General features: G+C 45.9%; 1 protein-coding gene across 13 annotated transcripts in view; it reads right to left on the reverse strand.

The window, feature by feature from the left end:
- The window catches only part of DNM1 (dynamin 1), a 69,680-nt gene extending 59,058 nt beyond the window's left edge, over positions 1-10,622 (reverse strand). For all 13 annotated transcript variants that reach the window (XM_076355065.1, XM_076355064.1, XM_076355059.1 and 10 more), the window contains exon 1: positions 10,335-10,622. In XM_076355065.1, coding sequence (XP_076211180.1) covers positions 10,335-10,495 — 161 coding nt within the window. In that variant the 5' untranslated portion in view covers positions 10,496-10,622. The remainder of the gene's footprint in view (positions 1-10,334) is intronic.
- Between the last annotated feature and the right edge of the window lie 1,414 nt (positions 10,623-12,036).

Genomic DNA, 12,036 nt, shown 5'->3' on the forward strand with positions numbered 1-12,036 from the left:
AGTATCAGCACAAAAACTGTGAGGGTTAGAGCTTTGTTTTTTACTGGCTTAATTCAGAACTTGCAGGTTATCAGGTGTACTCCCCTGCTGACAGAGAATTGTTCCTGTGCTGGCAGGCAGTGGCAGATGGACAGTTACTTTCATTATAAGCCCCTGTTTGTAGAGGTTTGTAATTACTCAGAGCTGAAACAGCCTGCTAATTTGTTGTCAGAGGCCTGAACTAGACCCTACGTAACTTACTCTGCCTTTACACATGCAAGAGTGGCAGGAAGGCAAAGAGGAGGAACTGAACAAAGACTTCAAGATTTTTGCCTTTAGGTACCTCTTTCCTTGTTCCAAGAAATTCAGCACAGCCTCCCCCATCCTTGGATCTCCATTCTCAAAAAAAAAAAAAAAGCAAAAATAATAGTTTTTCCTAGTGCTCTCCAGGGTAAGTTAGCTGTGCTGTAAAAATATTTGCAGATGTTGAGAACTGACTACTCAGCATCTCCATAGACTTCTGCCTATTGATACTTTGAGAAAGGGTCTAAATGCAGCTGAAAAACTACTCTGAAATATATGGCTGCAGTTTATGCTCAGCTTTTATACAGCATTACAGCAACACTTGCTGGCTCTTCAGCCAAAATCCACAGCAGTAACAGTTTAGTATCAGCTGTGTCCTCTCTCAGGCATCCCATATACTACACTGGCCACTCTTACATCAGGACTGTTTCACAGCCACAAAATGACAGTCCTAGCAGAGTCAAACAGGATCCCAGCAATTCTCATGTTTGTTACGGTAGCATTAACTCTTCACCCTTCAACACAGCTGCAACAATGCAACCTAAAGCCGTAAAAAACAGGAAAGGGAATGTTAAAGGGGACTGTTGAGGCAATACATTATTAAAATAGTCTTTTCACCCCCAGAGACTTGAGTTCAATTCCCATTTCAGTCACAAGTGAGGAACTGGGTTTATTATTCCAAACCTCATTTTGTATAATTTATTGTTCATTGTGACTACAACACAAGTATTTTAGCAGAGCTTACAGTTTTGGGACTAAGCCCTGATTTTTAGGAAGGGAAGAGTTGACAATGCAGGTCTTAGAAGTTTTGGGATTCTTTGTACTTGTCTCCAGTAGCACTTAGGGAAACAGCATCTTTTAAAGAAAAAAGTACCCTTAAACATCAATGTTAGAAATTGATGTTTTCAATACAAAAGCTACACTGCTCTTCTGTTAGCTTAATTGCTGCGTCCAGGGCTCTAACAAAAGCCACACAAGTCACAAGACTTGCAGAAAAGTGGCAGAAGTTGGCAAGTTTGCTTCCAGTCAGCAAGACACAGCTTGAGGAGCTTGCATAATGTCTGCTTCCAAGATGCTTCCAAAAGCATGTTATGCTGAACTGCAAGAAGCTACTGACCAGGGATTGAAACACCATCTCACTTCCATTTGGTCATGGCTGGGTCTGCCAAAGCTTTCAGAGCATTTAACATGGCAGAGAACAATCAGAGACACTATTAGATTTCAGACTCAGGGCTCATTCTTCCTGTACTGTGTCTTGAAGGAAAGAAAAGTAGTTATCTATTATAGTCAACACCAGCCTAGGAGCTGTGACAAGCTTGAAGGTCATGCAGGAAGCAACTGTCAGCAACTTACTTGTCCTGTCTGCCCATCTATATAAGACAGCTTAAGAAAATTACTGAGCCACTTTACATTCAATTGTTATTAAAGTATTCACTAATAGGACTTTGAAAACAAAGAGCTGGACATAAGTACAAAGTATCAACGAGTCACCTGGAATAATTGTTTAAATATCTAACTTTAAATTGTGCTCTCAGTTGCCAGTCACGATGTTTTGATGCATACTCTTGCCTACTCCTCAGTAAACACTGAAATGTTGTCTCAGTCCTCTCTTCATAGCCACCCCAATATTTATAGCAGGTAGTCCTGAGCAAGACATCCAATTCTGTCATGGTTTAACCCTAGCCAGCAACTAAGCACCACACAGCCACCCACTCACTCCCCCACAGTGGGATGGGGGAGACAATCAGAAGGGTAAGAGTGAGAAAACTCGTGGGTTGACAGTTTAACAGGTAAAGTAAAAGCCACGTGCGCAAGCAAAGCAAAACAAGGAATTCATTCACTCCTTCCCATCGGCAGGCAGGTGTTCAGCCATCTCCAGGACAGCCGGGCTCCATCACACATAACGATTACTTAGGAAGACAAACGCCATCACTCTGAACACACCGTCCCCCCCCTTCTTCTTCCCCCAGCTTTATACGCTGAAGATGATGCCATATAGCATGGGATATCCCTTTGGTCAGCTGGGGTCAGCTGTCCCGGCTGTGTCCCCTCCCAGCTTCTTGTGCCCCCCCCAGCCTGCTCGCTGGTGGGGTGGGGCGAGGAGCAGAAAAGGCCTTGACTCTGTGTCAGCACTGCTCAGCAATAACAGAAACATCCCTGTGTTATCAACACTGTTTTCAGCACAAATCTAAAACATAGCCCCATACTAGCTACTGGGAAGAAAATTAACTCTACCCCAGCCAAAACCAGCACAAATTCTCATGACTAAACTCCATCAAGTCACTCAAAAATAAGCATGATGCATGCTTTAGAAGGATCGCAGATAAAAGTAAATAAAGAGAAACAGCTTTTTTGGAGCTTTTCAGAACCAGTCCTGCTTGCAGTCTGACCACCTCCAGGCCTGACCAGACCATCCAAATGTTTAAAGTCACTAGGGACAAAACCCTGGGCTCACTCCTCTACAGGGCTGCACTACCCATCCCTGCTCCAAAAGACTAAATGTCTAAAGCTCAAAAATGTAAGTGCTACCAGCTCATCTAATGCAGCCTCTCATCTCCCAATGCTTTCTAAGAATACCCTGACTCCTCAAATCTAGTATCTGATCTATGCCAGCAGCCAAAGGTGGCTGCATCAGTTCCAGCCTCTCTGCAGAGCAGACCTAAGTAACCAGCAACATTGGGCAAACGAGGCTGCATGAACAGCTAAAGCTCTTGGCATACCACTTCTGGAGAGAAGGCAGGTCTTTCAAAGGGCTCAGGCAGACATCGCTGTACCACCCTTGCAGAGTTTTAATTTATTGTTAGGAAAAAATAGTTTCCTACTTTATGGTTAACCTTTTCTAGTGTTATTACAAGTGTCCATTAATGATATACATCTACATGACATGACAGACCAACAGACTCTCCTTGCTACAGATGGAGAAAAAGGTATAAAAAAAATTAGTCACACAAGAATTTAGTTTCAGAGCTGAGAATAGAACTCTGTGTCAAGGCTGAACATGCCCGTCTGCCTGTTATCAAGACAATATTCCTTTACTTTGAGCTTTCACTCTCTATCAAGATGTGCAAAACCGGGTCTGAGATCAGGAAAAGAAAATCTCAAGTGGAATGAGAAGTATCCCACTAGTGAGCTATTTTCCCACCATGCATGACTAGATTTCTTATTTTTTTGGACTAGATTTAGTTTTAGCTCTCCTCCCAACTATCAGTACTCTGACTCATACAGTTACAGATCTGTGAGTCCAAGAAGGAAAGTATTACACCCAAAGTTTTTTTGGGCATTTTTTTTTTAGTGGCCTATCAAGGAAGTAGGTTTACCCTGCATATTACCAGTAAATTTCCTTTCACAGATGCCACCTCAAAACCAATTTTACATTGGGCATATCGCTGAACACCATATGCTTCTAGGTGACTGCCTGCCACCACTTCAGTAAGTCTTCTGGGTTTGCCACTCAAATGCATTGCCTGTAGCAAAAATCTGAGTATTGGCTCACGTGGGTGGAACACACATGGGTTTGCTCTTGTCTAATAAATTCGCTGCTCAAGGCATCATAATAAGTTTCACCCCAGTAGATAGAACACAGCAAGAACTGTTTTCTTGATTAACGTATGCTAAGTTGTCAACTTATTCCATTTCTCCTCAAAAAGGTTCATCTTAAAGATACTATAAATCCTTACTCAGAAGAATTTTTACTCACACTTGTACAGACAGGCTCAAACTTTAAGTTAAAGACAAAGTAGGGACACTCAGTAATTCACCAGATCAGGAAGAAGATTAGCTTCCTACCTTAGAATAACATTTTCAGAAGCTGCCTCAGATAGGGGGTGCTGCAGACAGACTCCCACACCTTCTATTTAAGTCTAGTGGAGCTCTGCCTGCTCAGCGCATCTGGAGAAGTCAGGTTCAAGGACTTGACTTGGCATCCCCAGCTAGGTATTGAACTACAGCTTCTGAAAACAATCAGTAGCCTTTAAAAATAGAAGTTTGTCTTTGCTTTGCCTTTTTTTTTTTTTTGACTGTGTGAAAAGTTATAAGCATGTGGAGTTTTGAAAAACAGTAACAGCTGACAGTTTTAGCATAGGGGAATGCTTTGGGGAACTTTTGACTTCTTTCCCCCACCGGTTTTGCAGACTCTGCAGACTCTTTACAGCCCTGTATCACAGCATACTGTTTATAGAGCAAACACACAAAAAACTTACAACACTTACCCAAAGTACAGTAAGGACTAATCGAAGTTCAGGATACTCTAAGATTCCCAACATGAGGATTATCATGGTAACAAGAAAGAGTCCACACTAGCAGAGAAGGCATCCTCCTGATCCACCAGCTATCAGGTGATGAATTCCAGCAATGACAAGGCAACCTGTCATTTTCACACACCAGTAGGTCCAGGCAAGCCCCAACTTGCACAATACTAAGCATCAGCTTCCAAACTGGAGATACAGCTGGTTTCCTTTCCCTGAGAAAATTCTGATATGATCAGAGACATGCCATAAGGATCTCTTTTCCTAGTGAATATAAGACTAGTGGGCAGTTACCAAAAGTATGAGATCATCACTAAAGAGTTAAGCTGAAGAATACAGTCAGTGAGATCTGCAGAGAACATCTAACTGCTGCAGGAAGTAAAAAAAGATATTAGACTTGCATTTATTTGAGCCAACCCCTATAAGCAAGTAGTCAGAGGACAAATACAGGCAGATACTGCTGCTGCATCTACAAACACTGAGATTCATGCTTTTTTTTTTCCCCCCCTTACAGTCATCCATGTTATGTTTTAACTTAATTAGGTATCTCCTCCTAGCATTCCTCCTCCCACAAGTGTTTGCTCAGAGCTGTACAGATTTCTTTTAAGCTAAATTATTTTATCTTGTGGTCTGCTGTAACACATTATCCATTTCCCCCAGTGCTCCATATTTTCTTCCTTCCCCGATTAATCTGAGACAAAAATAGGTATTTTCTTCACTGAAGACCAAAAGCTTGCTGCCATTTGAAGGACTATTATGTGACCATGATTTATTTCTCTGAACAGCAGAATCCTACTCCTGGCTCTTGCACCATCCTCTGCAACCCTAAATAGGCACTGCTTGGGAACTGACTTATGTCTTTAACCTGCAAATACACAACAGCATTTGGTCAGCTCACAGATGTATTTATCATACAACAATTAAGGGTCCATGACTTACAATTACTCTCTCTGCCAGTGCTCTGGGCATGTAAATATACCCCAAAGCAGAACCAAAAAAAAAAAAAAAAAGAAGAATCATTTAAGGACCCCTTTTGTGGCCAGAGCAGAGAAATTTAGTGAGTGTATCTTCTTGTTTAAATTTAAATCTGCCACTAAAGTACTGCATTGATGCTCAGCATTACCCAGTACAGCAGACATCCTTGATCTATACATAACGTAGCTATGATTTTTAGAAGATTCAAACCCTCAGCTCTCTTTATAGCACTCAAGCTCACAAAGCATGTACTACATCAGAAGCCTGAGCAACTTAAAAGCACAAAGATCATTGACAAACAGTTTTCCTGCAGTAGCTGAACAGGCCAAGTATCTGTATCTCTGTATGCATCCCTATAGGATCTTTTACTTCTAGATAGTTGCTAAATACTGCTGTTGGCCTCTGAAGGTATTTTGCTGGAGAAGCTTCCCATAACAAAGCGAAGTATGTGTTATCAAAGAAGGCATTTCCTCATCATATCTTGGAGGTGTAAGTATTTATCTCTAAATGGCTAGGGAAGGTTGAGATATGAAGATATTAAGTTGCTCCTCAAAGTTGTACCTGAAGCCAAACTTAAGTCCCGCGGCTTCAAGATCTAGCTTTGCATTTTCAGTATGTGACATTGCAAGGCAAAGACACAGTTACAGCACATGCTGCCTGGTCCTTGCCTGGTTTTGTCAAGGCAATTACTGTAGCACAAGCACCAAGCTTAATAGGTATTTACCCTTACCACTGCCACAGGCATTGCAATGCTGCATTTTCCCTGCTCTCTTACCCATGCTGAAATTTCAGTTTGCTAGGAGAGGCAAGGGTAGGCCAACACAGTTGAGTTTAGGTCCATGCCTGCCTCCAATTTCCTTCCAGGCAACGTACGAACATCAGCTAATTCAGCATATACTGTCGGAGCCTGGTAACAGACTGCTAAGTGCCCCTATTTGGTTTGGGACATACAAGCTCCCAAGAGAGGATGCTTTTGGGGTAATGCTCAGGTCTGGGGTCAAGTAAACCCTGATTCACTTCCTACAACTCTGGCACTGCTTAGCTCCCTTGATCATAAACGAGATGGTTTCACCTCCATTCAAGTCCTTCCACCTACTGTTCCCAGTCCTTAGTCATTGCCTCCTCAGCAGCCCCCTTAAACCATCTGTTCTCCAGAAGCCAGAGGTGCCTTGTTTTCTCCATGAAGAGCAATGCAGCTGTCCTAGCAGGGCTGAGCAACATGCTGCCTTGGATCAGACAAGAACACAAGGCACAGACATTTATGCAGCCATCTGAACATAGCCCAGTGCTTTCATTTTTCCCTGTTTGTAAAGCAGAAATAACAGTAATACTTCCACAAATCCAAAGATTTGTGTAACAGTGCTCTGAGATCTTAGGATTTAAAAAAACCCCACACTTTATTTTGTCATGTGAAAATAACAAATATAAGTGGCATGAACATGGATGATTTTACAAACAGCTTTGTGGGCTGTCTTGTACATCCCCCCCTTCTTGGTCCTTTGGGCTCTCTCAAGTCGAATTAGCACATACCACATGCTTTGTTCTCTTTAATCAGACCAATTTTGCTGGTACTGGTGCCTGCTCTAAGACCTTCTAATTTAAGAAAGGTGGCAGCAGGGAAGTAACCACACCATAAGAATAGACTAAATGACCCCTGAGATCTCTTCCAACCTGAGTTATCCCACCAGTCTATAACCACACCAAGAGGAAATGCCTGGAGCTGACCCGATTAGCCTTCCTTCCAGTTCTGGGGCCTAGGATAAACCAGTCTACAAAGAGATGTGTCACCTGTCTGGCTTCTACATGGCTTCTCTTGTCTCTTCAGTGATTTTAACACCATCAGCCAGTATCCTAGTCACCATGCTGAGTCTCCGGCAGCAAAAGCACACATAGCAGCCACACTGACATCTGGTATTATAAATACAGGCTCTGCACTGTTGGATAATCTGTTAACAGCAGAGTAAGTGACACTGGAAGAGTAATTAGCAGCAACTGGTAAGCCATCGGATTCAGGAGAAAAAAATAATATTTGTTTGCTAAGACATGTAACTAAACATTAATTGCAGTCAGCATCACTCCTCTGTGCTTCAAGGTTTCCAGCATGAGTGGGATTCAGTGCTACTGCAAGGTGCCAGCAGCAGCCCTAGACTGAAGTCCTGCATAGCCACAGGCTAGATCTGGCAGTGGGGGCAAGTGTGCTGCCCTACTATGTGAACATGCCTTGATGACATTTGAAAGGAGCCCTGCAGGTACTGAGCGGGGAAACCAGCCCTGCCAGGGCCTCCAGCCCCTCTGCTGAAGTGTCCCCATCAAGCACAACACTTAGTACCAACGGCATCAGTATTTGTTCTTCCACAAATTTCCATCCACTCAGAGAGAAACTCATCAGCACTCACATTCACTGTGCAGTGAGCAGCTGCTGAGCAATAGCTGCACCACCATCCTGGTATCAAGCTGGAGCAGTAACATATGTCATGTCCACACTACAGCAATAATTGTATTTGTACACAGTAGGTCTATACACAATTTCTTCTTATGCCTATTCAGACAAGAAAACAGCCCCTATCACAATTACATTGAGGAACCATGCTTATTCTGGATACTATTTCCATAGCTTCTTATCATGGTTTCCAATACCCACACAAAAAGAAAGAGACTATACATTACAGCAGGGCCCCAACATTATTTTAACAGGATTGGGTTTTGCAGCATATACACCTACATTCCATGGTAATATGTCTCATGTTACCAGTCTCTAAACTAGCCAGCACTCAAGGGTATCAAATAGAGAAAGACCTCTTCCCTTTAACATATTTTCCATTTCCACTCCAATTATTTCCTCTAAATGCTTTTCTACAGACAGGTCTCTCAGCTTCTGCTCAGGGGACCCTTCATTATTTCATTTTCTAAAAGCCACGGCACTATAACTTGCTGCTAGAGAGACAAATGATGGGACACAGTGAGGTCACAAGTTCTCCTGGGACAGGGGTCAGCAGAAAGAGACAGAAAACAATTTAATTCATTTGCTCTCCACCAGGCAGACAAAATCCCTAATTCTCTACTGGTGCCAGTGGAGACGCACCAAGGATTAATATATCCCCTTCTGTTTGCTCAGTCTAGAAGAGAGGGGCAGTGTACCCCGATACACTGACTGCCCTTCGACAAACCCTCCTCTGGCCCGACAGCCATACATTATATATTACGCCACTGCAGCACTGACTGCATAGATCCTCTAAAAAGGATCTACAAGGTTAGGCTGCCAGTACTTAGAAAGCATGAAAACAGCAGAGCCAACAGGTGAACCTGTTTTGCTCACATATTTCAGGAGACCTATTTTCCCCTTCTTCTTAGAAAGCTACAGCACAACAAATTCTTCACTTTGGTAGCAGGAATTATTATTTTCTTCCTGTGTCTATGGACAAACAAGTGGGTCCTGGTCTATGACCTGAGGCTCATTAAAATGTGTTCCTGCAACATCCTTCCCTTGGCATGATTCCCAGCATCCTTGGGGGATACTGCATGGACTGTTGGAAGTTAGCTAGAAAGGATCCCGAACTCTTTGAATTAGTATCCATAGCAAAGGAAAAAAAAAACCCACAACTTTTTCTGACCATGCTTTCTTTGCACCAGATACAATCCCTGTGCCTTCTTCCTAGTACACACAGCACATCCTGCACTTGCTGCTGAAGGCTACCCTTGCACAAGTCCAGAATTTGGGGCTACTCACAGCTAAACAAGCAATTCATACACATCGCAGACCCTTCCAACAGTGGAAAAGCTTTATAAGCCATCCGGCAGCAAACAGCTTAAAAGAAGAAGTAGGGGTGTGGGGGAACGACATCCAATAGATGTTGTCACAAATGCAGTTTGCTGAAAGAGAAAAACCCATGCAAGCATCTGAGCAGGTATCACAGCAGTCAGTGCTTTTAAGACAAGTCACCAGCAACTTGCATGCCCCTCAGCATAAAAAAAAAAAAATACCTTGATAACTAAAACCTGTATATCACTGAATACAATTAATTAACAAGGCCAGAACCAAGCTGAGGAACAACCCCCCTCCCCAGGTGTTGCGCGTCCACACTGGAGCAGATAACCAGGCAGCACGGTCTGCAATTTATTCAAGTTGCAGATGATGAATGCGAAGGTCACATGAAGGGAAGGCATCGGTATATTGCCTGTCACAAAATGGTAGCACCCGGGGATTTGAGCATATAGGAGAGAGATAACCCTGTCCTTTCTATAGCCTCCCCGCAGCTCCTGACATGGCATCCGCTATGGAGGACAGCGAGGCAGGGCTGGGGGAGGGGGACGGAGCAGATTAAACTTAAACACACACACCCCCCATTCCCAGCGACAACATCCATCTCTCGGAGCCCCGCGGAGGGGGCACCCCGGCCCGGCGGCCCCGCACCGAGTAGGGGAGAGGAAGGGGCCGATCCCCACTGACATTTCAGACCCCTCCGTTATGTAACAGCCAGGGCGCACCTCCCGGCGGCGGGGGTGGGGTGGGGTGGGGGGGCTCCCACCGGCCCCCAAGGTGCGGCAACGCGGGGACCCCGCTGCGGAGATCCCCCCCGAGGCGGGGAGACCTCCTCCGCCCCTCCACCGCAGCGCCCGGGCGTCCTGCTGCCCCGCTACTGCGCTGCACATGCACCCAGCAGCTCTGCTGGTGAGCTGCACCGCCCGTGCATCCAGCCGCTATGCCCGTGCACCCAGCGGCTCTGTCCGTGCACCGCGCTGCCCGCGCACCCAGCAGCTCTGTCCGTGCACCGCGCTTGTCCGTGCGCCGCGCTTGTCCGTGCCTGCGGCGGGGCTCCCCAGGGACCCCCTTACCTCCCGACGAAATTCTCCAGCACGGAGCTCTTGCCGGCGCTCTGCCCCCCCACCACGGCGATCTGCGGCAGGTCGAGGTTGGCGTTCTGCCCGATGGCGGCGAAGGCGTCCTGCAGCCGGTTGACCAGCGGGATGAGGTCCTCCATCCCGCGGTTCCCCATGGCTGCGGCGCGGCACCGGCTCCTCGCACAGGCGAGCTCACACTACCCCTTCCCGCGCCCTCACCGGCGGGTAGCCCGGCTCTCGCCGCCCCGGCCGGTGGGCACCGGCACCAGCCCGCGCCCCGCTCGACGCCGCCCGCTCCCGCCCGGGCTCGGCTCGCCTCAGCCCGCCCCGCCGAGCCTGCAGACAGCCGCGTGCCGCCGCCAGGGGGCCTTAAGCGCGCCGGCGCCGCGCTGCATCCTGGGAGATGTAGTCCGGGCGGGCTGTGAGGAGGGCCCGCTGAGGGGGGTCGCCCGGCGGCAAAGCCCTCTTACACCCCCTCCTCTGAGGCCAGGGATGGCGCCAGGGTCTGCGCCCAGAGACGCTGGTGAACGGGCCAGCTCGCTCCCCCAAAACCAGAGCAGCACAGGCTGTCCCCAGGCCTCGGGGGCTGTGTGGTGCTGTGGCCTGTGTTGTGGTGGGTTGACACACCGGTATGGCCCAGCCGGTGTACGTGTGCGGCCCGGTCAGTGTGCCCCATCGTTCAGTCAGTCGGTGTACCTGCCTGGTTCAGTCGCTATACCTGTCCATGAGCCTGTTCAGCTTGGTCACCATCCCTGTAGGGCTCAGTGACTATATCTATGCAGCACAGTCAATGTACAGGTACAATTTGGTCAATGTACAGGTATGATTTGGTCAATGTACCCATATGGTTTGGTTACTACACCTGCACAGTTTGGTCTTTACACCCATACAGTTCACTTCGCCCGTGCACTTTGGTCACAGTACCTGTACCTGGTGGTTGATACACCCGTATGAGAGGGCTTTGTGCTGGGACAGCACTTGCATAATTGCCAGAATACATGAAATACTTGACATGATTAAACTGGAGGCTTGCAAAAACACTGCTGCGCTTCTGCTGCTTCATCTTCATGCAAACATGGATGAAATACACATCAATTTCTGTTTATGGCTGCAAAAGAGTAGATATTGTTGCTATGCTTGTTTTACAGAAACACAAACAAGTGCTTCATTTTATGTACTTAGATTTTGTTTTTAAAAATCACTTGTCTACTATAAAGAAGAAACTGTTTGATTTTAGGTTTTTAAAAGGGCTGGGTTTTTAATAAGAATATAATGTGAGGCCATATTTGATTTGAAAGTATAGCAGTGAAAACAAGTGTTCGGAAAAGAAGCCGATGGCTAGCGGTGACTCGGGAGGATGGAGAATGCTGCATTTCAAACACCTCTCAGTTTCTGCTACCCAGTACTCTTGTTCACAGCTCAGAGAGAGCTGGGGGTGGTGGGGAAAATGAATAACAAAAAAACTGCAACAGACTTTGAGCTGCATGTTTCGTTTTAAACAGCAACTTTTTAGTTATAATGATTCTAAGGAAGATTTCACAGGCGTCCATCAAATGTAATCCATGCAAAAATACCTACCTGGGTGTACAGGGAAACTGGAACAACCACACTGAGGGGTGAATTTGCCTTACTGTGTCAGTGAAGATGCCCAAGGAAAATGGTCTGAAAACATCACCAGTGTGCAGGTAAGAACACT

The sequence above is a fragment of the Aptenodytes patagonicus genome, chromosome 18 (genome assembly GCF_965638725.1).
Source record: "Aptenodytes patagonicus chromosome 18, bAptPat1.pri.cur, whole genome shotgun sequence".
Lineage (NCBI taxonomy): Eukaryota > Metazoa > Chordata > Aves > Sphenisciformes > Spheniscidae > Aptenodytes > Aptenodytes patagonicus.